Source organism: Sus scrofa, chromosome 6 (genome assembly GCF_054392235.1).
Source record: "Sus scrofa isolate SSC_HxYL_T2T_F1_AM1 chromosome 6, Sscrofa_HxYL_maternal_Yorkshire_Landrace_v2.0, whole genome shotgun sequence".
Lineage (NCBI taxonomy): Eukaryota > Metazoa > Chordata > Mammalia > Artiodactyla > Suidae > Sus > Sus scrofa.
In genome coordinates, this window is record NC_139388.1 from 58,583,245 (window position 1) to 58,609,166 (window position 25,922).

The 25,922-nt window shown below is 53.7% G+C and overlaps 2 protein-coding genes across 34 annotated transcripts in view; one reads left to right on the plus strand and one right to left on the minus strand.

The window, feature by feature from the left end:
- PIH1D1 (PIH1 domain containing 1) lies at nt 1–5,538 on the minus strand. 5 transcript variants are annotated; one of them, XM_005664716.4, is made up of 10 exons: nt 5,395–5,538; nt 4,180–4,273; nt 3,814–3,880; nt 3,263–3,442; nt 1,708–1,769; nt 1,528–1,609; nt 1,010–1,139; nt 708–783; nt 252–395; nt 1–122 (listed from the first exon to the last, which is right to left on the minus strand). In XM_005664716.4, the coding sequence occupies exons 2-10, from the start codon at nt 4,267–4,269 to the stop codon at nt 93–95; spliced, it is 861 nt and encodes a 286-aa protein (XP_005664773.1). In that variant the 5' UTR covers nt 4,270–4,273; nt 5,395–5,538; the 3' UTR covers nt 1–92.
- The window catches only part of ALDH16A1 (aldehyde dehydrogenase 16 family member A1), a 22,809-nt gene continuing 2,256 nt past the window's right edge, over nt 5,370–25,922 (plus strand). For 2 of the 29 annotated variants that reach the window (XM_084961362.1, XM_084961363.1), the window contains exons 1-17: nt 5,370–5,542; nt 10,988–11,090; nt 12,276–12,402; nt 13,247–13,425; nt 13,509–13,586; nt 13,711–13,892; nt 13,979–14,131; nt 14,594–14,779; nt 15,142–15,237; nt 15,439–15,575; nt 15,734–15,839; nt 15,922–16,052; nt 16,228–16,572; nt 16,879–17,080; nt 20,901–21,086; nt 21,420–21,542; nt 23,616–23,723. In XM_084961362.1, coding sequence (XP_084817488.1) covers nt 5,453–5,542; nt 10,988–11,090; nt 12,276–12,402; nt 13,247–13,425; nt 13,509–13,586; nt 13,711–13,892; nt 13,979–14,131; nt 14,594–14,779; nt 15,142–15,237; nt 15,439–15,575; nt 15,734–15,839; nt 15,922–16,052; nt 16,228–16,572; nt 16,879–17,080; nt 20,901–21,086; nt 21,420–21,542; nt 23,616–23,723 — 2,532 coding nt within the window. In that variant the 5' untranslated portion in view covers nt 5,370–5,452. Of the gene's footprint in view, nt 5,543–10,987; nt 11,091–12,275; nt 12,403–13,246; nt 13,426–13,508; nt 13,587–13,710; nt 13,893–13,978; nt 14,132–14,593; nt 14,780–15,141; nt 15,238–15,438; nt 15,576–15,733; nt 15,840–15,921; nt 16,053–16,227; nt 16,573–16,859; nt 17,081–20,900; nt 21,087–21,419; nt 21,543–22,088; nt 22,680–23,615; nt 24,066–24,448; nt 25,137–25,922 lie in introns of those variants that run through there. The other 27 variants (XR_014806461.1, XM_021094740.2, XM_021094739.2 and 24 more) reach the window with 27 other exon arrangements.

A 25,922-nucleotide genomic window follows, 5' to 3' on the forward strand; every position in this document is an offset into this window, starting at 1 on the left:
AAAGGCAAAAAATCTTTTATTTCAGGTTTAGGGAAGCCACCAGCCTCCCCTCTTCACACAGAAGCACAGGGAGACACCCGGTCAAGAAGGGGCTACAGAAGAGGCATCGCCACCATCAATTGCTGAGGAGACAGAAGAAGAGGAGAGAAGAGTCAGGACTCGGGAGTCCGGCCCCCAGCCCCCTCCTTCAGACCCAGGAGTCCAGGCCCCTCAGCGTCCCTGGTTCCTTACAACCCCAGCCCCGCAGGTACCTTTCTCTTCCGATGGAAGGCTGCCTTGCTCTCATCACCGTTGATCCGCAGGGGGATGTAGGCATCCAGATGGTACAGCTGCTGGGGGCCCGTCATCACCAGGCGATTCTCCCCAATCTCCAGCGACAGCCCAAGAGCTCCATCCTGGGGATGCACTCCCATCAGCCCACCTGCCCCTTCCCAGCAACAGGGCGATAAGATCGTGGACCAGGGAGAACTCTTGCATCTGGGGATATCATATCTAAAGACTCTAATCTAGGAGGTCCCTGGTGGCCTGGCACTTAAGGATCCAGCATTGCTACCCCTGTGACTCGGGTTTGATTTCTGGCCCAGGACCGCTGCATGCTGTGAGCACAGCCAAAAAAAAAAAGGTGGCAGGTGGGACAGAGTAATCCCCCTCTGAGACCCCAACCCTTCCAGACCTCACCCTCCTGCTCTGGGGGAGGGTGCACTCACCAGTCTGGGGAGGTCGATTTCCGCTAAGAGGAGGTCAGGGGCCTCCAGCCAAAGGTTCAGATGAGGCTTCTCGGGGCTGGGGAGGAACAAGACCCGGCATGGCCATGGTGGAGAGCCGCTAGGGCTGTTCCCTCTCTTCCCTCCCGGCCTTTGGCCTCAGGACACCTTCCCAGGGGAAGGTCTGTTTCTCCTCCCTCTAGGTTCACAGAGTCTTAAGACACTGATCCCCGTGGAGAGGGGGGACGGGGGAGATTCCAAAGAATGTTGGGGAGACAGATGACAGGGAGCCAACAAATGCCCACCGGTCCTCAGGTGTAGGGGAGTCGGGTGTGTACAGGTTCCCCAGCTCCTGGATCCGAGGACGCTGCTGGGAGCGGATGTTTTGCTGGGAGATGGCGCCCAGGAAAGGTCTGTTCTTCAAAACGCGCCACTCTGGAGGAAGGGTCAAAGGTCCCATGGGCTCAGGCTTTCCTTTGCTCCTCCTCCTCCTTAGGGAGAGTAGGGGTCTAGCACGGCCAGAGCTTCAGGAGAGAGGCTCCAACCCCGCGGAGGATGACAGGGAGCTGACCACAGCCCCAAGGCTGGCGACAGGAAGGCCTCCCAGCCTGCGCCCCGCCCTCTCAAGCGGTTGGGATCCGGCCCTCGTCTGGAATCCCGAAGGCACCTGGCCTCTCCGGCTCCCTCTCCCAGAACGGCACAGCCCAGGGGCTCATCCGACCCCCGCCCTCACTAACCACCCCCACCCCCCACTTCTCCCAGGGGCTGTCCCCGGGCTGCCCCAGGCTCTGTTCCTCCCCGAGGCCCAGGCCCCAGCCCCCACCTGGATTCAGTCGCAGGCTGTATTTGTCCTCAAGGCCCTCCCTGGCGATGGTGATCACCAGCTCTCTCAAGAAATCGCTGTTCTAGGAGGGAGGGTGGGAGGGAGAAGAAAGGCAATGGGGGAGGCCTGGGGGGGGAAGAGGCCCCCCGCCCAGGCCTCCCCCGCAGCCCCGCCCCCAACCTGCATCCTCCGGTAGAAGTCGCTGTTGACAGCTACGTCGTAGGCGGTACAACCCTGGCCTTCTGCGGGAGAGAAAGGGGGTGAGACCCCCAGGCCTCCGTGGGAACCCCACCGGCCGGCAGAGCTGGGGAAAACACAGTCCCGGACAGCAGCCACAGACCCGGAGAGGGTTAGGAAGCCGAGATCTGCACGCGCAGGCCTCCTGCCTTCCTCTCCCGTCCTTCCCCGTCGGGTCCGGAGCTGACCCTGCCCCGCCTCTGCTCACAGCCCTCCCAGGGCTCCCCAGCGCCGGTCGGGGGTGTGGTCTGCCCCTCCCCTCTGGAGAGAAAGTTCACTTTCCCAATGAGGGCATCCCTTTATTTTTAATTCTTTATTCATTCATTTTTATTATTTTAGAGCTGCACCCTTGGCATATGGAAGTTCCCAGGCTAGGGGTCGAATTGGAGCTGCAGCTGGGAGCCTACACTACAGCCACAGCACCAAGGGATCCGAGCCGGGTCTGCGACCTACACCACAGCTCAAGGCAGCGCTGGATCTCCAACCCAGTGAGCGAGGTTGGGGATGGAACCCACATCCACATGGATACTAGTCAGGTTTGTTACCGCCAAACACAACGAGAACACCCCTCATTCCTTTAAATTTCTTCCAGTAGGAGTTCCTGCTGGGGCTCAGAGGAAACGAACCCAACTAGTATCCGCGAGGATGCAGGTTCCATCCCTGGCCCCCACTCAGTGGCTTAAGGATCCGGCATTGCTGTGAGCTGTGGTATAGGTTGCAGCTGTGGATTGGATTTGGTGGCTGTGGTGTAGACCAGCAAGTGCAGCTCCAATTCAACCCCTAGCCTGGGAACTTCCATATGCCAAGGGTGCAGCCCTCAAAAAAAATTTTCTTCTGGTCTGGAAAGAAATTACTGAATTACTGACCAATCCAATTCGATCATTCCCTCCAGCCTCTGGACCCCTCTGTCCTCTGCTGAGAACCCTCTTCTCTGTCTTGGCCTGATGAACTCCTGAGGTTCCTTCAGATCTTATACCCAACACCTCTTCCTCCTCCAGGAAGCCTTCCCTGATCCCTCAGTGCAAGTGAAGACCCCCCTCCAGAGGGGCACAGAATCACACCGTATGGAAATCGCATCTGCCTCCTTTGCCCTCATCCAAGACTAAGAGTTTCTCAAGGGCAGCTTCTGGATTTCGATGAGTCCCTACTCCCCAGGGCACTGGCCAAAGCTTCATCCCAGGAAGCTTCAGGGGACACATGTGAGCTGCCCGGGGACTCCAGCCAGGAGATCAGCTAAGGAGCACCTGCCCAGCCCTCTCTCGCCCTGGGATAGAGCAGGGAGAAGAGTCAGCCTGGCCAGGTGACCAGAACCGGGACTGTCCAGTGCAGGTGCTGGATGCCAGAAGGCTTGGGATATGCCACGGGGAAGAGGATCAGATCAGGAGGCCGGGTTTCTAGGTCCTGAAGGGGAAGCCAGGGTCTCAGGCCCTGGCTTCTTGGATCCTTGGGAAGAAAGGACCAAGAGGACTAGATTCCTGGGGCCTCTCAAGGCACTGACTTGCATCCAGTTCGGCATGCGGCTCTCCCAGACTCATGGGGATGCGGAACCCGGCTTGGTCCTCCTCCAGCATTTGAAGCAGCTCGTCCTCAGTCAAGTCAGCCGGAGGAGGGATGGAGGGAGAGTGACAGATGTTGATGAAAACCTTGCCTTCAGATGAGTTGGTCTTTATGCAGAAACCTGGAGCAAATGGGTTTGGCCGTGACCCTCTGTTGCTGTCTGGATCTCGGGGTCCAGCCTTCTTCTGATCTGTCGCCCTCCTTGAGTATTAGTCCTCCACTCTCTGGGGCTGTTCCCCTCCCCGCCCTGGGATTTCTGACTACCTTTGAGTCTTCGTCCCGCTGGTCACACCTGTCCTCCCTGCCTCTCTTTGGCTCTTGGCCCCTTCCCTGCTCTCTGGGTCTCCATCACTCCTCCCGCTCAAAGCCTCTCTACCCCACCATTACTGTTTCTCCTCCCTCCCTCCTCTTCCTGTGTCCCCTGCCCCCCAGTCAGGGTCCACCTCTCTCTGGGACACTATCTCTTTCTCTTTACGTTTCTGTCTTTCTCACCAGGTTGAGGTTGTATCTGTGTAGATTCTGGTCGGCTTGTTTGGGCTTGCTGGAGCTCCTTGGAGGCCTGTGTGAAGGAAAGCAATTTTCAAGTTTGGCCTTTGTGCTATCAGAACCCCCTCATTCGTTTCGCAAATGTTTACTGAGCAATTTTTATGAATACTAGCCAGGCAGGGCATAAGACATACTATGGCCCCTTCCTACCTTGAGGAATCCGAAGAACAAGCCCAATTTTGCTCCCATGTCTTCCAGAGACTAGCAAACTTGAAGGTAAACAACTACAATTCCCGCACGGACGGACACACACACACACACACATATGTATTCCCCGAATCCCCAGGGACCCAGGAGTGCGTTCAATCGCACCTGCAGCAGCAGCTCCTCGAAAGGCGTCGTCTCCGTGCCCATCGTCTCTGCTTCGTTTAGCTCCGGCACCAGCAACGTCGAGTCGGCCATGGCCCTGGGGGAGAGACCTTGGCGTCCTCAGCAACCCCGGCGTGGGGGAACCATCGGCGGGATCTGAACTCTGAGACTAGTTCCTGGGCCCTTAACCAAATCGCGACACCCACTATTCTGTATGAAAACCTGAGAATCTGGCCCGAGACACTTTCACTCAGACCAGATACTGTCGTCAAATCTCTTAAGAGCCAGTGTCTCTAGATGCTAAGTCCTGCGTGCCAAAGGTGCAAACTACAGCCACTCTTTTGATCCCTGCGTAATCAGGAACTTGAGTAAGTCACACTACCCCAACGCTTCATCAATCCTGCAACTGTATTCCGTTACCAATCACAGACCAATCTAGTCCAAGGCTGAAGCCACGCCTCTCATCTCAACCAATCAATACAAAGTCCTGATAGTCACTAAATGCCACACTTCCTGCGGGATTCAAGCCACGCTTCCGGCTCCTTCCGGATAGCCGACTCCGGCCAGTAGCTGGGCAAATCTGTCACACTTTAAGAACATTAATTTCATGGAGTTCCCGTCGTGGCGCAGTGGTTAAGGAATCCGACTAGGAACCATGAGGTTGCGGGTTTGATCCCTGGCCTTGTTCAGTGGGTTAAGGATCCGGCGTTGCCGTGAGCTGTGGTGTAGGTTGCAGACGCGGCTTGGATCCCGCGTTGCTGTGGCTCTGGTGTAGGCCGGTGGCTACAGCTCCGATTGGACCCCTAGCCTGGGAACCTCCATATGCCGCGGGAGCGGCCCAAGAAATAGCAAAAAGACAAAAAAAAAAAAAAAAAAAAACATTAATTTCAGTGTCCATCCTAAGACTCTCTTTTGACCTCTGAACAACCACCTCGTTCCAGAACTAGATTCTATTCTCGATAAAATGTATTTAGGACTAAAAACTGCAATTCCGGTATCCAACACAAACAGGATAGCGAGACGCTGGAGCTCTCACAACTATTTGAAGTCACTCACACTTTCGTTCCCCATTCGCCCCGCTCTGAGGACTGCGCATGATCCAAACTACACTTCCGTGCGCAGACCCATGGGCGGGGTCACCAGGTCCTGGGCGGGGTTACGCTCTATCTCCCATAGCCCCGCCCTTTGGGTAGGAGGGGGCGGTGCTACCCTTCGGACCTCGAGGTTTCCTCCGGCAGAGCGCCCTGCAGTCGGTGGAAAGCGGCGGGGGAGCGCGATGGCCGAGACGTGTACAGGATCCCGCGCCAGCGAGATCTTCACCACGCTGGAGTACGGACCCGTGCCGGAGAGCCACGCATGCGCACTGGTGAGGGCTCGCCCGGCCCGCGCTGCCCATCCCCCTCCCCAGTCTTCGGAGCCGAGTTTTGCGCGCGGACTCCCACGATCCACCGCGGCAGCTCAGTAACTCCGCCCCTCTCAGCTCCCGCGATTCCCGCCACTCCTTAGGACCCACCCCTGGAGGATGGTTTGTTGAGCTTCTTAGAGTTGCTGCCTCAGCCCGATAGTCTCTTCTCATGAGGCCCAGTGGCTGTCCCGTTACATGGTCCAGAATTCACGGTGGTGCTTCGCCGAGGGTGCTTCCGAGAATCCCCCGAGGGGGTCCTGTGATTCATCAAGGCCCCCTCATAACCTCCCGCGATTCCCTGGGGGGCTCCCGTGATCTTCCGAGGACTCAGAACCCACGTGTAGACTTCCCGTTGATTCCTCAGAACATCCTATGGCTCCCGAGTTTCCCCGGAATTCCTGGAGGGGCTCCCTTGATCAACCAGAGACCTCCAAAACCTCCGCGGAGCCGCCGTGATTCCTCAGGGTCACCTCAATACTCGTGGGGTTCCTATAGTCTCGGGAGTTCTCAGAACCCCAGAATACATCAGAACTTTCTGTAATAACCTTCAGCCCCTCAGAATAACCCCATGGGGCTCCCGCGACCCCTCCGTATTCTTCAGGACTTCCATAAGACTCCCGTGATCCCTCAGGGTCCCCCAAGAACGCTCTTGGGGTTCCCTATAAAAGTAGGGTGCCTCGAATTTTCTGTAACTACCCTCAGCATTCCCCCACGGGGCCATCATGAAGGCACAGGGCCCTCTAGCGCCCGGGCGTGAGAAGCTTGGCCTTTCCTGGAGGGAAAGAAGGAGGTTGGAATAATGGTGAGACCAGAGCCTGCCGTAGGCTCTGGAGATGGAGAGGAGGGAGTGAGGCAGAGACGCAGGAGGGACAGGGTTTGCGTGTTGAGAGGGCAGGGACAAGGCCGCGGGTCTGTGGCTGAAAATGTGGCCTCGGATTTAAGTCCCAATTAAGTCCTCGGAGACAGTTTTAAGGAAGGGAACAAAGAGCTTTATTGCTTTGCCACGCAAAGGAGGACACAGCAGGCTGATGCCACAAAACCATGCCCTGCCTGGAGAGGGGATATCAAGGAGTTTTACAGGTTTAGCTCGGGAGTCAGGGTTATTGATTGAGGGGTCCTTGTTACTCGTCACCCATAGATCATTTCAGTGTCATCAAGGCCGGCATCAGCGGGTCCCGTGATGGTTTCTGGTTGTCTTCGTGCTTATCATTCCTTGACCTCTGTGGACTGAAGATTGCTTACAGGGAAGGGGTGTTAGTGCTTGAATTAGAAGAGAAAACACTAGGCGCAATATAACTCTAGAAAGTAACCGTGAGTAAAAGAAAGCAGTTAGCAAGGAAGAGATCATTTGTGAAAAACCGGACACTAGGTGCAAGATAATTAGAAAGTATTAGGAGTTCCCGTCATGGCTCAGTGGTAACCCGGCCAGTATCCGTGAGGACTCAGGTTCGATCCCTGGCCTCGCTCACTGGGTTAAGGATCCAGCATTGCCATGAGCTGTGGTGTAAGTTGCAGACGCAGCTCAGGTCTGGCGTGGCTGTGGCTGTGGCCAACAGCCACAGCCCTGATTCAACCCCTAGCCTGGGAACTTCCATATGCTGTGGGTTTGGCCCTTAAAAAAAAAAAAAAAAGAAAAAGAAATATATAAATAATAGAAAGTAAATATTAGTAAGAAGTTAGTGGGCCAAGGTAGGACATAACATAATGGAGACTGTTTTAACTGGTTTTATTTCCCAATCGTTAACTCTTGAGTCAGCCTTTTTTTTTTTTTTTTTTTTTTGTCTTTTTTTTTTTTGCCTTTTCTAGGGCCGCACCCGTGGCTTATGGAGGTTCCCAGGCTAGGCGTCTAATCAGAGCTGTAGCTGCCAGCCTATGCCAGAGCCACAGCAATGCCAGATCCGAGCTGCGTCTGCGACCTACACCACAGCTCACGGCAACACCGGCTCCTTAACCCACAGAGCGAGGACAGGGATCGAACCTGCAACCTCATGGTTCCTAGTCAGATTCGTTAACCACTGAGCCACAACAGGAACTCCTTGAGTCAGCCTTTTGAGACTGAGGGGAGGCTAAAGGAAAGGTCTTTTGCTTCAAAACCCAAAGATTTAGGGTCTGGTACATGGTTTCCGATCTGGCTCAATCCCTGTCCTCCCACCTCACTTTCCATGATGAACCCAGAAGGAAGAGGGTATCAGAAAGGTTGGGAAAGGGCCCTGGGCTTGGTTATCACATGCTGAGAATGAGAGAGACCTGAGGACCTCAGGTCACGTGCAGGAGACAAATGCAACTGTGCTTGGCCCTCCAGTCTGGAGACAGGGACCTCATAGTGGAGAGATAATTGAGGAGTTCCCATTATGGCGTGGCTGAAACAAATCTAACCAGTATCCATGAGGATGTGGCTTCAATCCCTGGTCTCATTCAGTGGGTTAAGGATCTGGCAGTGCCATGAGCTGTGGTGTAGATTGGCAGCTGCAGCTCCAATTTGACCCCTAACCTGGAACTGCCATATGCCAGAAAAAGAAGAAAAAAAGAGAGAGAGGGATAATTGAATGGTGGGGAAGAGCTCCCGCTGTGTCTTGGGAGCTCTGGGACATGGGTTAGATCCCCAGCCCTGCATGGTGGGTTAAGGATCTGGCATTGTCACAGCTGCTGCTTAGGTTGCAGTGGTGGCTCGGAACTGATCCCCAGCCTGGGAGCTCCATATGCTGCAGGGTGGCCAAAAATGGGAAAAAAAAAAAAAAATGGGACAATGAGATGATCTGGAAATATAGTGTAGACTCAGCTAAGAGGATATGGGATGGAGTACAGAGAGTTCCCATACTCGGAGGCTGGTTAGAGATGAAATCCTGAAACAGCAGTAGTGTGATAACAGTTTATATTTATTGGGTGCTTTCTATGTGCCAACCTCTGTGCTTAGCATGATCTCATTTAATCCCCAAAACAGCTATGAAAGGGGATTATTGCCTTGAGCTCACAGAGGTTTGAAGAGTTAAGTAATTGGACAACTGTCGTGGACATAGCTTTAAAAAAGGTGAAACTGGGATTTGAACCTAAGCCCTGGGATTGCAGAGCGCACACCACCCCCTGCTTTCCCCCAAGCTCAATCTTACAGTCTGTGGGCCAGACTCAACCAACAGATGTGTTTTCTTGGCCTGAAACCGATTTTTTTTTTTTTGATGTGAACTGGTAGATAATGGATTCCATGTAAACATCCGGGATTCCAGCTTCTCTTGAAAATAAAATTCCCAAGTTTGGCAACCTTTGCCTCACATTCCCTGACAAAAATCATCTGGACCCAATAGCTAACTGGCTCTTTGGGCAGTGCGTGAGTTCCTTTTCCCCACCAGGCCCTCTTCTCACACCAGTGTGGCCTGCCAGGACCCTGTGGAACATTCTTTTGGTGGTTTTGTTTTTCTTTTGGGGGAAAATTTTGCAAACATCCACAGAGTACATAAATTAGGAACTCCCGTTTACCCATCACTCAGTGCCAACGAGTGTCAACACTTCATCCAATGTCGTGTCTCTTTGGCCTCTTTTTTTCTGGAATGAGTTAAAACCCAGATGTCACGTTATTTTCCCATAAATATTTGAGTCTTCATTTCTGACTGATAAAGACTCACTTTGTAACATAACCACAAGGCCATTTTCACATTAACAAGCACTCTTTTTTTTTTCCTGAGTTTTATTTATATATTTTCCTTTCTCAGCCACCCTACGCCACAGCTGCAGCAATGTGGGATTGACCCCACACCACAGCAGTGACCTGAGCCACCTCAGTGACACTACCAGGTCCTTAACCCACTGAGCCACATGGGAACTCCTACGTTTTTGAAAGAGTTGGGGATATACAAACATGAGCACAGGGGCTTGTGCATGCTGCAGGTGTGGCCAAAAAAGGGGGGGGGGGTTGTTCCCATCATGGCGCAGCGGAAACGAATCTGACTAGGAATGATGAGGTTGCAGGTTCGATCCCTGGCCTCGCTCAGTGGGTTAAGGATCTGGCATTGCCGTGAGCTGTGGTGTAGGTTGCAGGCGCCGCTCGGATCCCAGTGGCTGTGGCTGTGGCGTAGGCTAACAGCTGCAGCTCTGATTTGACCCCTCGTCTGGGAACCCCCATATGCTGCCAGTGCAGCCCAAAAAAGAAAAAAAAAAAAAAAAGAAGAAAGTCATTTCTGTTCAAGAAGATCATTTGTCTATGGGGAAGAAAAGGTTTTATTAATCCTTTGTTTACATTCTCCTGTATAAAAGTCAACAGGACCACCCTTGTGCATTTCTGGTGGGAATGTGAAATGGTGCAGCTGCGGCTGAGACCAGTTTGGTGGGCCTTCCGTAAGCTACTCAGGGCATTGCTCTGTGACCCAGGAGCACCGCTCTGAGGTATACAGGCCCCAAATAAAGAAACACAGGTATTCACACAAAGACTTGTGCTCAGATGTTCATAGCAGCCTCATTCACAAAAGCCCAAGGCGGAAATGACCCCAATGTCCATCCGCTGGTGAGTGGATGGATAGAATGTGGTCTCTGCCGACAAGGGAATAGCATCCATCCATAAAGAGAAATGAAGTTCATGGGAGTGCCCTGGTGGCCTAGCAGTTAAGGATCTAGCTTTGTCACTGCTGTGGTGCAGGTTTGATCCCCAACTAGGGAACTTCCGCATGCCATGGGCCCAACCAAAAAAAAAAGAGAGGGAGAGAGAGGAAGTTCTGATCCATGCTGCCATGTGGATGAACCTCAAAGCGGGCACACAAAGTCACATATTTGTCGGATTCCATTTATGTGAAATTCCAGAATAGGCAAATCCGTAGATATACAAAGTAGATGACTTGTTGCCAGGGCTTGAGGTCACAGTAAGAGGGAGAGTGCTTAATGGGTACTGAGTTTTCTCTTGGGGTGATGGAAAAGTTCTAGAATGAGATAGTGGAGATGGTTGATTAACACTGCGAATATACTAGGAGTTCCTACTGTGGCTCTGTGGGTTATGAACCTGACGAGTGTCCATGAGGACTTGGGTTTGATCCCTGGCCTCGCTCAGTGGGTTAAGGATCGGGCATTGCTGTGAGCTGTTGTGTAGGTCGTAGACGCAGCTTCTGGTGTTGCTGTGGCTGTGGTGGAGGCCGGCAGCTGCAGCACCTGTTCAACCCCTAGCCTGAGAACCTTCCATATGCTGGGGGTGCAGCCCTAAAATGCGAAAGATAAAAGAAGTGAATGTACTAAATGCCCTGGATTGTACATTTTGAATTGGTGAATGTTATGCATTTTTTTATGTCTATGTGTATTTTCCTCCTACACAGGTAAATACCTGATGTAGCAAAGGGAGCAGGTATCCCCCTCCCAGAGGACTCTGGGTAGGAATTGAGCTCCCCCAGCTGCCTCTCAGACCCCTTTCCAAACTGTCTCTGCCTCCCCCAGGCCTGGCTGGACACCCAGGACCGGCTCTTGGGTCACTATGTTAACGGAAAATGGTTAAAGCCAGAACACCGGAGTTCAGTGCCTTGCCAGGATCCCATCACAGGTATGCCATGTGCTCCAGGCTTGGGAGGGAGAGGGGTCAGGGGCCCCAGACGTAGCCACCAACAGCACCCCATTCTCTTTGCCCCCTTAGGGCAGGGGGTAACTGGTGGGAGAAGGCTGAGATTTCTGGCTCCTCTTTTGTTTTTCATTTTTTAATGTTTTATTGAAGTATAATTGATTACAGCATCCTAATCATTCCTGTTGTACCGCAAAGTGTCTGGCTCCTCCTGATAACAGTCACCCTCAGTATGGCTCCAAATCCCTGTGGGCGCTTTTTCAAGTCACCGTCTATTAACTCTCCCCCTTGGGGGAGTTCCCGTCATGGCTCATTGGTTAACGAATCCGACTAGGAACCATGAGGTGGCGGGTTGGATCCCTGGCCTCGCTCAATGGGTTAAGGATCCGGCGTTGCCACGAGCTGTGCTGTAGGTCACAGACTCGGCTTGGATCCCACGTTGCTGTGGCTGTGGTGTAGGCCGGCAGCTACATCTCCGATTAGACCCCTAGCCTGGGAACCTCCATATACCGCGGGTGTGGCCCTAGAAATGGCAAAAAGACAATAAACAAATAAATAAATAAATCTCTTCCTTGGGAGTTCCCTGGTGTCCTAGCAGGTTATGGATCCAGTGTTGTCACTGCTATGGCTCAGGTCACTGTTGTAGTGCATGTTTGATCCCTGGCCTGACAACTGCTGCATGCCACGGGTGCAGCCAAAAGAAATAAATAATAAATTAAAAATTTTAAAATTTAGACTTCCCACTGCGGCTCAGCAAGGTAAGAACTTGAGGATGCATGTTGGATCCCTGGCTTCACTCAGTGGGTTAAGGATCCGGCATTGCCGCAAGCTGTGGCATAGACTGCAGATGCCGCTGGGATCCAGCGTTGCTGTGGCTGTGCCATAGGCTGGCAGCTGCAGCTCCCATTTGACCCCTAGCCTGGGAAGCTCCATATGCCACGGGTGCGGCCCTAAAAAAAAAATCTTTTCCTTACCAGTGAGACACAGTCAGAGTAAAGACTTAGAGATTTGTCCCCATTTGGCTGATGATAAAACTGAGACCCAGAATGCAACAGGAGACCAGCTTTACTGCCTTGGGGCTGCTCCCAGGCTCCAGAAATGTCATTCCTGCCAGTTCTGACATGAGCTGCCCACCTTCCATTTGGATTCCCCCCCCATTCACCTCCCCAGGAGAGAAGCTGGCCAGTTGCCTGCAGGCACAGACTGAGGATGTGGCAGAAGCCGTGGAAGCGGCCAGGGCCTCTCTGGAGAACTGGAGCACACTCCCTGGAGCCTTTCGGGCCCAATACCTGACCAGGTAATGCACTTGACGTTTGGACCCCAGGTGGGGAAGGACTTGAGAACAAAGCCTCTGTTTCCTGGAGTTCCTGTCGTGGCTCAGCGGTTGATGAACCTGACTAGTATCCATGAGGACGAGGGTTCCATCCTGCCCTCGCTCAGTGGGTTAAGGATCTAGCATTGCCGTGAGCTGTGGTGTAGGTCACAGACATGGCTGGGATCCCTCGTTGCTGTGGCTGTGGTGTAGACTGGCAGCTGTAGCTCCGATTCGACCCCTAGCCTGGGAACCCATACGGCATGGGTACAGCTCTAAAAAAGACAAAGAAAATAAATAAATTTTTTTTTTTAAAGACTGTTTCCCAGTATCCCACTGAATTCACTGGCAGCGAAGCCTCATATTCCCGGCATGCCTTTGAGCCTTCAGCAGCCAAAACATCCATTTCCTACTCTCTGCCTGCACTAGTAATGGCAAAGCCCATTTCCCAGAATATCCTTGGGACTCATCATGGTGCCATTTCTCAACAGCTCACTGGAGCTGGCGAAGCCCCCAAAACTTTTCCAGCACATTCTTGGGGAAGTTAGAGACAAAGAGTCCAACTCCCAAGGAACAATTGAGATGAGAGGCTAAGCTTTCATTTCCTAGCCCCTTTGGGGGATTATGGGAGGCCGAGATCCTTAGATCCTGAGATACTCTCCGGTTTAGAGTTTCCCTGACTACATTTCCCATAAATCCTTGGTGCCCTCCTCCTCTGGTAAATAGTGGGAATGCCCCACAGATTCATGGGGATTATAGTTCGGGTGTGCAGGGTGTGTTCCAGGCCTGGGGCGGTGGGAAATGACCATCTCCCCTGCTTGCTCCACAGGCTGGCCAAGATGATTCAGAAACACCAGCGGCTGTTCTGGACCCTGGAGTCCCTGGTTACTGGACGGGCCGTTCGAGAAATTCGAGACAGGGATGTCCCCCTGGCCCAGCAGTTGCTCCAGTACCATGCAATCCAGGCGCACACCCAGGAGGAGGCACTGGCAGGCTGGGAGCCCACGGGTGAGAAGCAGGAGTCCCAGCCCCCAGCCGCCTCCTCCCTCACTGTCCAGCAGTGCCCGCCCCAGTCTCATTTGTTCTTGCAGGAGTAATTGGTCTCGTGTTGCCTCCCACATTCTCCTTCCTTGAGATGATGTGGAGGATTTGCCCTGCCCTGGCCGTGGGTAAGTGATTGGCTGGGGCTGCTAGGTCTGAGGGAGGAGGGGCTGGGCTCCAGACCCCTGGGTCCGAGGGAGGAGGGGCTGGGGGCCTGGACTCCAAGGTCCTTGAGCTGCCCGCCTTCCCCAGGCTGCACTGTGGTGGTCCTTGTGCCCCCAGCCTCCCCGACGCCCCTCCTCCTGGCCCAGCTGGCAGGGGAGCTAGGCCAGTTCCCAGGAATCCTCAATGTGATCAGTGGGCCTGCCGTCCTGGGGCTTGTCCTGTCCTCCCAGCCTGGAGTCCAGAAGGTGGCCTTCTGCGGAGCAGTCGAGGTATTTTCAGGGCTGGGGCGGGGTGGAGGTGCATCTCAGACGCCTTCCCGGCTCCTCTGTGGCTGATGCTTGCACGGATCCCACAGGAAGGCCGTGCCCTTCGGCGGTTCCTGGCTGGCCAGGGTCCCGAGCTGGGCCTGGCGCTGGGGGCGGAATCGCTGCTGCTGATGACGGAAGCGGCGGATGTGGACTCGGCGGTGGAGGGCGTGGTGGACGCGGCCTGGTCCGACCGCAGCCTGGTGAGACCCATGGGCGCGTGGCCTCTGCTGTCCGGGGAGCCGTGCCCGGCTGTCGCCAGAACTTGGGGCCCCGGGTCTTCCTTCATTTGAATTTGCAGTTCTTGGCGTCTCCAAACTGCCGCAGTCCTCACCCCCGCAGCTTCCTGAATCTCCACGAACCAGCTCTCCGTGTCTTGATTGTCGGGGGGTGGGGGGCGGGGGGCCCTCTGAGTTGACTCCCTTCATTTTTCTGAGCATCCCTGTCCTAGTTTTCCTACCTCTCTCGTCACTCTGGCCCCGGCTTTCTGTAACCCCGCATCCGGCCTGGGCTTTGGGCCTCAGGGAGTCTAAGGTCCGCACCTCTTCTTCCTGACCCTCCTCTGATCTGCACATGGATGTCCCCCAGCCTTGCCCTCTGTGGGGCTGTGGCCCGCCTATGTGGCCCCCAAGTTTGCCAACCCTGACCCCCCCGTCTCTTAACAGGGGGGCCTCAGGCTCCTCATCCAGGAGTCTGTGTGGGATGAGACCATGAGGCGGCTCCAGGCGCGGATGGGGCGGCTTCGTGGAGGGCGAGGGCTGGATGGGGCTGTGGACATGGGCGCCCGGGGGACTGCTGCACGTGACCAGGCCCAGCGCTATGTGAGCGAGGCCCAGAGACAGGGTGCGCAGGTGAGCCAGGGTGCAGACTCTGAGGTGCCAGGGAAGGAGGGACCTCAAGATGCAACTTCTGGATCTGAGGGGGCCAGAGCTGGGGACCTGGATCCTCAGTCTGATGGAGCCCTGGGGGCCTGGAGCCTGTGTTAGAGAAGAGGGGGTGGGTGCTGGATCCTGGGTCCAAGGGAGGAGGGGCTGGGGGTCTGGACTCCTGGGTCCGAGGGAGGAGGGGCTGGGGGGCCCTGGATCCTGGGTCCAAGGGAGGAGGGGCTGGGGGTCTGGACTCCTGGGTCTGAGGGAGGAGGGGCTGGGGGCTGGATCCTGGGTCTGAGCGGGGGCAGAAATGGGCTTGTAGACCTATTTCTCTTCCCCCTCAGGTGTTCCAGGCTGGCAGTGTGCCCTCAGACAGCCCATTCTTTCCCCCAACCTTGATCTCTGACCTGCCTCCAGCCTCCCCGTGTACCCAGGCGGAGGTGAGCGCCTTAGGGTCCCAGACACGTCTGTCCACCCATCCTCAGCCAACATGGGCAGCAGCAACACACAGAGGCCCCTGGGGTGACCATTTTGGACTGGGTCTGGGGGCTGCTGGCTGCTGTAGGCTGGACTCCTAGTGGGTGGGGTGTTGGAGGGAAGGGCTGGCCAGGCTGCCTGAGCCCCCTTGTCACCCCCTCCAGGTGCCATGGCCTCTGGTCGTGGCCTCCCCATTCCGCACGGCCAAGGAGGCACTGGCCTTGGCCAATGGGACGCCCGGAGGAGGCAGTGCCAGCGTTTGGAGCGAGAGACTGGGGCAGGCCCTGGAGCTGGCCTACGGGTCAGTTGACACCCTCTGGGACACACAGGGTGGCCTGTCGGGATGGCCCGAGGCTCCGCCTCCATGCCGCTCCTTCTCTGTGGGTCTCTCCCCTGCCCGACCCCCAGCTCTGATTCCCCCCTCCCCCCTCAACGTTCTGTTTTTCTCTCTCCTCACAGGCTCAGGATGGGCACAGTCTGGATCAATGCCCACGGTCTCAGAGACCCGGCGGTGCCCACAGGTGGCTGCAAGGAGAGTGGGTCTTCCTGGCACGGGGGCCTGGATGTGAGTGGCCCCCTCCCCGCTCCCCCCGGCGGCGTCCACCTTGCACCCGCCTCCCGCTCTCTCAACCCCATCCTTCTCCCAGGGTCTCTATGAGTATCTGCGGCCCTCAGGGACCCCTGCCCGGCTGCCCTACCTGTCCGAGAATCTGAACTATGACACCTTTGGCCTCGCTGTTCCCTCAACCCTGCCAGCTGGGCCTGAAACAGGGCCTAGGTGAGCTGTTCTGAGAACTACAACTCCCAGAACCCCTGGTGCGTGGCAGGGGAGGGGGAGGCGGTGACGGGCTCCCCTGTGGGCTGGAAGGAGCTGCGTTAGACCCACGGACAGGTCCCTGAGTCCCGCTGAGAACTGCATCTGGGCCTTATAGCCTCACCGCCCCACCCGCCAGGCCTGATGAGAATCACTTTTGCGAAATGAAGTTCCGTGTCTCTGAGACTCGCGGGGCCGGGAATGTGGGGTCCCGCAAAGGCTCCTGGGAGCTGGAGCGGCGCATCCCCTGGCCTGGGGCCCGGGGTCTGAGCCGCCCCTGCCCCAGGAGCCACCCTCACACCTCGCCCTACTCCAGCCCAGCACCCCCCTATGGGCTCTTTGTGGGGGGCCGTTTCCAGGCTCCTGGCGCCCGGAGCTCCAGGCCCATCTGGGATTCCCACGGGAAGCTCCACGGCTACGTGGCTGAGGGCGGAGCCAAGGATATCCGTGGGGCCGTGGAGGCCGCTCACCAGGCCGCCCCTGGGTAAGGAGCGGGGGAATGTCAACCTGCAACAACAGCCCAGGGGTCCTGGGGTGTCAGAGAGGGGAGTCTGAAACCCCAGGACTGGGCTGATGCTGAAGGGACATGGGGTCTGGACCCCGAGGGAGGACGGGCTGAGGAGTCTGAGTTCCCAGGGCTCGTGGGATGTGGTTCTGGCCCCTCCCTCTCCTCCCCGAGCGGATGGGCTGTGGGGCCTGGACCCTCGGGGCGAGGGTTGTGGGCAGAGGTGGGGCACCCGGGAAGAGTCAGGATGGGAAGCCCACCCGCAGTGTCCCCGTCTGCCCGCAGCTGGGTAGGACAGTCACCAGGGGCCCGGGCGGCCCTGCTGTGGGCCCTGGCAGCCGCCCTGCAGCGCCGAGAGTCCACCCTGGCCTCGAGGCTGGAGAGACACGGAGTGGAGCTCCAGGTGGCCAAGGCAGAGGTGGAGCTGAGCGTGAGGCGGCTTCGGGCATGGGGGGCCCGCGTCCAGGCCCAAGGCTGCACCCTACAGGTGAGAGGGGTCTGTGAGCTGGCAGACGGGGCAGGTGGTCTGGAGTGGGGTCAGAGCAAGGGCTCCATAATGAGCCAGACTGGGGATCCAGGCCCAAGTGGCCTCACCTCTCTGCACCTCATTTTCCTAGTCTGTGTAATGGGTATCCAGCCCACCTCATAGAATAGTGTTTCAAATTGTTGTTAGTGATCCATTACTGGGTCATAAAATTAATTTAGTGGGTCATAGGCCTGTTTTGGTATCTTGTATTTTGTTTTTAGCAAAAAAGAATAGGATAGAAAATATACAGTATGCTGCATAGATTATTGCTTGGTATGAAATTTGTTTTCATTTATATGTATAATAATATGCAACCAAATATGGATCCTGGGTTGGTCTGAAATATCTGGCAGCCAGTGAAGAAAAGCATGAGGATTCAGTGAATCATCCATTGGCTCAGGTGCAACCAGGACTAGAGATAATAGGAAGAGAATGGAAAGAGAGCTGGTTGTGGAGTTCCCACTGTGGTGCAACAGGTTAAGGCTCCACATTGTCACCTCAGGTGCGGCTGTCAAAAGAAAAAAAAGGAGGGGGAATCCACGTTGTCTCTTTGATGGCGTGGGCTCGATCCCTAGCAGAAGATCCACTGTGGCTGGGACTCGATCCCTGGCCTGGGAACTTCCATATACCAGCTCCATATGGGTTCGGCCCTAAAAAGACAAGAAAGAAGCGAAGGAAGGGAGGAAGGAAGGCAAGCGAGTTACTTGACGGTATTGACCTTGAGACGTTGTTACGAAAACTGAGCTAAGAGCTTAATGTCTGAGGTATAGCCAAGGGCTCCGAACACATCTGCTGTGGATGGCCAACAAGCAGATGAAAAGATGCTCAAAATTCTTAGTCGCTGGAGAAGTACAAGTGCACACTCTGGTGAGAGGTATCAGGAGGCGCCTTCTAGAATGGCTGAAATCACCAACCTTACCAGTGCTGGTGAGGACACAGAGAAATTGGAACTCCCACCCTGCTGGCGGGACTGTCTTGGGGGCAACCACTTTGCAAAATAGTTTGGCAGTTTCTTAAAAAGAGTTTTTTTTCTTCTTTTTTTTTTCTTTTTTGAGCCACACTTGTAGCATATGAGATTCCCAGGCTAGGGGCCCAATAGGAGCTACAGCTGCCAGCCACAACCACAGCAACATCAGCTCTGAGCCATGTCTTCAACCTACACCACAGCTCACGGCAGCTCATGACAATGCCGGATTCTCAATCCACTGAGCGGGGCCAGGGATCGAACCCGCAACCTCCCAGTTCCTAGTTGGATTAGTTTCCACTGTGCCACAACAGGAACTCCTAGAGTTCTTTTAAAAAACAACAAAAGGAGTTCCCGTCGTGGCGCAGTGGTTAACGAATCCGACTAGAAACCATGAGGTTGCGGGTTCGGTCCCTGCCCTTGCTCAGTGGGTTAACGATCCGGCGTTGCCGTGAGCTGTGGTGTAGGTTGCAGACGCGGCTCGGATCCCGCGTTGCTGTGGCTCTGGCGTAGGCTAGTGGCTACAGCTCCGATTGGACCCCTAGCCTGGGAACCTCCAAATGCCACGGGAGCGGCCCAAAGAAATAGCAAAAAGACAAAAAAAAAAAAAAAAAAAAAAAAAAAAACAAAAACAAAAACAAAAAAACAAAAAACCTAGGGAGTTCCCGTTGTGGCTCAATGGAAACAATCTTCCTGGGAACCGTGAGGTTTCGGGTTCGATCCCTGGCCTCGCTCAGTGGGTTGAGGATCTGGCATTGCCATGAGCTGTGGTGTAGATTGTAGACACAGCTTGGATCCCGAGTTGCTGTGGCTGCAGTGTAGGCCGGTGGCTATAGCTCCAATTGGACCCCTAGCCTGGGAACCTCCATATTCTATGGGTGCAGTCCTAAAAAAAAAGAAAAAAACAATTAGAGTTCCCGTTGTGGCTCAGTGGGTTAGGAACCCAACATAGTGTCGTGAGGATGTGGGTTGGATCCCTAGCCTTGCTCAGTGGGTTAAGGATCTGGCATTGCTGTGAGCTGTGGTGTAGGTTGCAGACACGGCTTGGATCCGGTTGCCATGGCTGTGACATAGATCTTGGCAGCAGCTCTGATTAGACCCTTAGCCTGGGAACTTCCATATGCCGCAGGTGTAGCCTTAAAAAATTACATAAACTCTTTATTTATTTTTTTTTTTTTAATTTTTTTGGCCATGACCAAGCCCAAGGATCAAACCTGCAGCACAGTGGTGACCCAAGGCACTGCAGTGACAATGCTGGATCCTTAACCTGCTGTGCCACAAGGGAACTCCTAAATATATTCTTAATATATGATCCACCATGATTCCTAGTTACTTACCTAAATAAATTTGATTTCTAGGTTTTAACCCAAGAGAAATGAATACATATACCCATACAACGATTTAGGCACAAATGTATATACTAACATTTATTCATAGTAGCCAAATGTGCGATCCAGGAGTTCCCTGGTGGCCTCGCAGTTAAAGATCCAGCATTGTCACACACACAAAAAAAGAATTAACAAATTGTAACCTTTGGAGTTCTCCTGCTGCAGAGCAGGTTAAGAATCTGACATTGTCACTGTAGCAGCTTGGGTCACTGTTGCTGTGACACAGGTTCAATCCCTGTCCCAGGAACTTCTACATGCTGAAGGTGCAGCCAAAAAAAATTTTTTTACCCTTTAAAGTACATTCAGTTTAGTGATAATCAATTATATTCAATAAAGCTTTAAAATACACACACACACACACACACACACACACGAGCGCAAGCGCACGCACGCAAACCCACCCGCCAGGTTCTGAGATCTCTATACATATTAACTCATTCTATCCTAACAGCAAATCTCTGAGATGGGCATTATTATTATCTTCATTTTCTTTCTTTTTCTTTTTCTTTCTTTTTTTTTAGGGCTGCACCCACATCATGTGGAAATTCCCAGGCTAAGGGTTGAATTGGAGCTGCAACTGCCGGCCTATGCCACAGCCACAGCAACGCAGGATTTGAACCACATCTGCAACCTCCACCACAGCGCACGGCAACACGGCTGGATCCTTAACCCACTGAGCAAGGCCAGGGATTGAATCTGCATCCTCATGAGTACTAGTCAGGTTCATGACTGCTGAGCTGCAGCAGGAACTCCTATTGTCATCATTTTTAAAATGGGAAACTGGAATTCCCATTGTGGCACAGCAGAAACAAATCCAACTAGCATCCATGAGGATCCGGGATCAATCCCTGGCCTCGCTCACTGGATCAGGGATATGGCATTGCCATGAGCTGTGGTGTAGGTTGCAGGCTCAGATCCTCTGTTGCTGTGGCTGTGGTGTAGGCCAGCGGCTGCAGCTCCAATTCAACTCCTAGCCTGGGAACTTCCATATGCCGCGGGTTTGGCCCTAATAAGCAATAAATAAAGAAATAAAAATGGGAAACTGAGGCCCCAAGAGATTAAGTAACTCAGCCAAGGTCACAGAGCTGCTGTGAACCTAGCATCTGGTTCCAGAGTCTGTGCTGTGAACTGTCACCTGGTTATGTTATTATTATGGGAGTTTTTTGTTTGGCTAGGAGGTGGCCATGCCCACATGGCGTGCAGAAGATCCCAGGTCAGGGATCACACCCCAGCCACGGCAGCAATCCAGGCTGCTGCAGTGACAACAGCAGATACTTAACCCGCTGCACCACAAGGGAACTCCATATCGGAGTTATTATGGCGAATCAGAGTTGGGGATGCGAGAAGAAAAAGGGCGGGTAATAGAGAAGCCTGTGGGGGGCAGCCAGGCTCCCCTGCCCTGCCCTTGACCTCCTGCCTGTCCCTGCAGGTAGCAGAGCTGAGAGGCCCCGTGCTTCGGCTGCGGGAGCCGCTGGGTGTGCTGGCTATTGTGTGCCCAGACGAGTGGCCCCTGCTTGCCTTCGTGTCTCTGCTGGCTCCCGCCCTGGCCCACGGCAACACCGTGGTCTTGGTGCCCAGTGGGGCCTGTCCCATCCCTGCCTTGGAGGTCTGCCAGGTACAGTTGCCTGCCTGCCTGCTGTTGCTCCCAGTAGCCTTTGGGGCAGTAGATGGATAAAAGGTGCCCCAGAGCCTGCAGGAGCTCAGCTCTCACGCCACCCCCTTGGTAACCATGGTAACCCCAGCCTGGTATCCAAGCCTTCATTCCTTGCAGACCCGCTGATGATTCTCTCTAGACTGTGAGCCATCACCCGTCAGGACCCCAGTCCCATTCCTTCCAGGACCCCCACGGCCACTCCCCAGATGCTCCCTCTTCACCCTGACCCCAGTGCCCGGGGACCTCCGACTCCCCTCTTCCTAACCCTGGATGACCCGCTCTCCCATCCCCTAGGATATGGCTGCCCTGTTGCCAGCGGGCCTGGTGAATGTGGTGACAGGAGACCCGGACCACCTGACCCGCTGCCTGGCCTTGCACCAGGACATCCAGGCCCTGTGGTATTTCGGATCCGCCCAGGTACCTTTCATTTTGCCATCTTCAGTGTCTTAAGCTTCACCAACACGGACTTCCTTTTCTGGGAACCTGGCTGCACCCCCTTAGAACTCCCGGTGCTAAGGGGGAGAGACCCCATGGCCACCAGGTTCTGAGGATCTCCTTAGCAACAAGGACCTGAGAGCCTTCCCCACCCAAAGACCTAACCTCATTGGACAACCCGTTGCTAAGGACCACACCCTAGTAACAGAGCCAGCAGCCCATGCCCACCCTCTTAAACACCCCCCCCTCCCCGATGATAAGAGGTGGGAATTCCTTGTCAACAAGAACCTCGGGCTCCCATTCCTTCGAATGTGGGCTGTTAAAGGGAAGGAAATTCCACAGCCAGAAAGGTCAGCCTTGTTTCCCTCAGCATCTGGAAGGTTTGCGTGCTAGGAGCTGAACATTCTAGCCACAGAGCCTAGGTCAGGCCTTTAGGCTCCTCCTCAGTCATAGTCCTTGTTGCCAAGGAAGCAGCTGCTTAGCCACCAAGCAAGTGGAAATGCTGAGCCCTCTGTCTCCCTTCGCCAGGGCTCCCAGTTTGTGGAGTGGGCCTCAGCAGGAAACCTCAAGCCGGTGTGGGTGAACAGAGGCTGCCCACGGGCCTGGGATCAGGAGGCCGAGGGGGCAGGCCCAGAGCTGGGGCTGCGGGCAGCACGGACCAAGGCCCTGTGGCTGCCCATGGGGGACTGATCACCCAAGCGCCATTCGGTTCCATCTGGGACAAATGAGATGGACCCCAACCGATGCCAGACGTCTGGAACTTTCCTTTTATTATGGTTCCCGTGCCTTCCAATAAACTCTGACCAATCTTGGCTTTGCTTCTGAGGGGAGGAAGGGAGGAAATAGCAGCTTCTGGTCTATTGAGGCCATTTCAGTCCTGAGCCTCCGCCACCCAGTGGGCTGGCGCCCAGACAACGCAGTGTTTGTGGAACAGATAAAGGGGACTCTGAGAAATCTCGGACAGGGCTTCAGGGACGCTTGTCTCTTCTGATCTTTTCCATCCGGTGGCTTCTGCTCACAGGCACTCTCTGCCTATGCATTGCCTCATAATCCATGGTGTGCTGGTATAAAATAAAATACAGTAGTTCTCTGGAATAAAATAAAAGCCCCGGTAAGTAACTTTGGCCCATTTCCGTGGTGTAAACGCTCTGATCATGTCAATTTCAAGCTCCAGAATGGGCTGACAATTCCTGAATTTTTAACAGTCAGCTCCCACAAGCCACTCCGGCATACCACTGTTTTAGAATTCTTTCTTTATTTTTTTGGGTGTACCCGTGGCATGCAGAAGTTCCCGGGCCAGGGATCGAACCCATGCCACAGCAGCCACCCTGGCCCACAGCAGTGACAACACTGGATCCTTGGCCCACTGTACCACCAGGGAACTTCCTAGAATTCTTTCTGATGCAACGAACCCACTCACACTAGCTTAGGGTAAAAGGGAATTTTCTGGAAGACTACAGAGATATGGAAGGTGGGCAAGAAACACGGGCAGGTACCCCAGGTCCTGAGAACCTGAATGCAGGCAGGAGCTGAGACAGGTCCTGTTGCTGTGGGCCATGTGGTCTCTTGAGTCTCTTGTATATGTCTGCCTGCTTCATGCCAGATCTTTCTAGTCATGTGACTCTAGGAGAGCTTCCTAACTGCTCTGGGCCTCAGTTTCCTCATCCATAAATTGGGGCTAATCATCCCAGCCTCATTGGGTAGATTCTGTGATGGGTACACAGATCATGCTGTTAATTCGAGGTTGCTTTTGTCCTGGGGCAAATGAGAACAGGCAGCCTCCCGTCAGTATTTGCCAGAAGCTGGGCAGAATAGATCACCTCTCCCAGGATCTGGATGTTTGGACAGGAAAGTCCCTGGAAGGCCCTAGTTCCTCTCTGGGGTTCGATAACTTCTTCCCAGATGCCCTGGGCTGCCTCAGTGCCCTTCCTGTTAGTCCTGTGGCTTTAACCAGCCAAAGCCCACTGCAGTGGGTCTGGACCTGCAGCCACCCCACAGAGGAGCCTCGCGCCACACCTGAGGGAGAGAAAATCTGATTGGCCTGTCTTGGAACAGGTATCCACTTCTGGCCCAATCAGCTCTGGGTTCGCACAAATCAGTCGAGTGCCTGGGAAGACAGGCACGAACAAGCCGGCGCTTAGCCTCCTGGACCTCATGTCATGGGTGAGAGGTGTATTCGTTTCCTGTTGGTGCTGTGACAATTAGCACAAAGATCGTGGCTTAGGGAGTTCCCACTGTGGCTCAGTGGTAATGAATCCAACTAGCATCCATGAGGATGCAGGTTCAATCCCTGGTTAAGGACATGGCGTTGCTGTGGGCTGTGGTGTAGGCTACAGATACAGCTTGAATCCTGCATTGCTGTGGCTGAGGCATAGTCCAGCAGCTACAGCTCTGATTCAACCCCTAGCCTGGCAACCTCCATATGCTGCAGGTGTGGCCCTAAAAAAAAAAAAAAAAAAAAAAAAAAGTTAGTGGCTTAAATAAAACAACGTAAATGTATTATAATTCTGGAGGTCAGAAGTCTGAAATGGGTTTTACTGAGCTACAATCAAGGTGTCAGCAGGGGCTGAGAATGTCCCAAGGGTACTAAGGAGCCATAGAGGGTCTGTGAACAGAGGAGATGTGGGCTCAGCTCTGGTTGAAAGATACACAGACCTGACCTGGGGTGGCAGGAACAGTACTAGACTGTAGAAGACACCTTTCCCAGCTCGAGTGTGTGCATCTGTGTGAGGTGAGGGCGAGAGAGGTGGCAAAAATCTTCCTAAGGAAAATGCCGCCTTCACTGAGTCACCCCCCGCCCAGGTTTCTTGAAGTTCAGTAGACAAATTAAAGTGGCATGTATTTCAGTTGTACAATGTGATTTTTTTTTTTTTGGCCACGACGTGCAGTGGCTTGATGCAGGATCTGTTCCCAGACCAGAAATTGAAGCTGGGGCACAGCAATGGAAGCACCAAATCCTAACCACTAGACCACCAGGGAGCTCCCTACAATGTAATTTTTTTTTCTTTTTTTTTTTTTTTTACTTGCCCACCACATGCAGAAGTTCTTGGGCCAGGGATGGAACCCAGGCCACAGCAGTGACAACACCAGATCCTTAATCTCTAGGCCACCAGGGAACTCCCCAATGTGATTTTTTTTTTTTAAGTGTGCAACGTGATAATTTAATATACATATGCATTGTGACATGATTACCACAATCAAGGTCATTAACATACCTGTCACCTCACATCACTTTTTTTTATCTGTAGTGAGAAGAGTTAAGACTTTTTTTTTTTTTCCTCTTTTTGCCATTTCTTGGGCTGCTCCCACATACACCACATCTTCTTTCTCCATTAATCAATACACTTAGGTCGTTTCCATATCTTGGCTGTTGTGTTTTTTGGTTTTGCTTTTGTTTTTCGGGTTTTTTTGTTTTTGTTTTTTCCCTCATGTTCATTACCGCTGAGCCACAGTGGGAACTCCTTGGCTATTGTGAATAACACTGCAGTGGACACAGGAGTGTGGTATGTCTTTGAGACCTTGATTTAATTTATTTTTGTTATTTACCCAGAAGTACAATTGCTGAATTACAAAGTAGCTCTACTTGTTTTGTTTTCCTTCCTTCCTTCTTTCCTTCCTTTCGTCCTTCTTTTTCTTTCTTTCTTTCTTTCTTTCTTGGCCAAGTCCACTGAAAGCAGAAATTCCCAGGACAGGGCTCGCATCTGTGCCGCACCAGTGACAACCCTGGACCTGCTGAGCCACCAGGGATCTACTTGTTTGTTTGTTTGGTTGGTTTTTTAGGGCCGCACCTGTGGCATATGGAGGTTCCCAGGCTAGGGGTCCAATCGGAGCTGTAGCCACTGACCTGCACCACAGCCACAGCCACGCGAGATCCGAGCCGCGTCTGCGACCCACACCACGGTTCACGGCAATGCCAGATCCTTAACCCAAGGAATGAGGCCAGAGATCGAACCCCGAAACCTCATGGTTCCTAATAGGATTCGTTTCCGCTGCGCCACGATGGGAACTCCTCTACTTGTTATTTTTTGAGGAATCTTCAGAACTTTTTCCACAGTGGCTTAGCAATTTACATTCCCACCGACAATACCTAAGGGTTCCCTTTTCTCCACACCCAACACTCTTTTTGAGCATCGCCTTCCTAACAGGTGGGAGGTGATAGAGCTCACTGTAGTTCTGATTTGCTCTTTGCTATGGTCAGTGATGCAGCGAGTCTCGAAGAACAAAGAGGATCTAATTAGATTCAAAAAGTGAGGGGAGGGGAAGGAGTTCCTGTTGTGGCTCGGTGGTAACAAACCCAACTAGTATCCAAGGGGTCGCAGGTTCCATCCCTGGCCTCGCTCAGTGGGTTAAGGATCCAGCGTT

Coding starts and splice junctions, on each gene's coding strand:
- PIH1D1 (XM_005664716.4), bottom strand. CDS start 4,269: ATGGCCGACTCGACGTTGCTGGTGCCGGAGCTAAACGAAGCAGAGACG. Junction 3,443..3,813: donor ACAGATACAACCTCAACCTG/GTGAGAAAGACA, acceptor CATTTGCTCCAG/GTTTCTGCATAAAGACCAAC. Junction 1,770..3,262: donor GCATGCCGAACTGGATGCAA/GTCAGTGCCTTG, acceptor TCTCTCCCGCAG/AAGGCCAGGGTTGTACCGCC.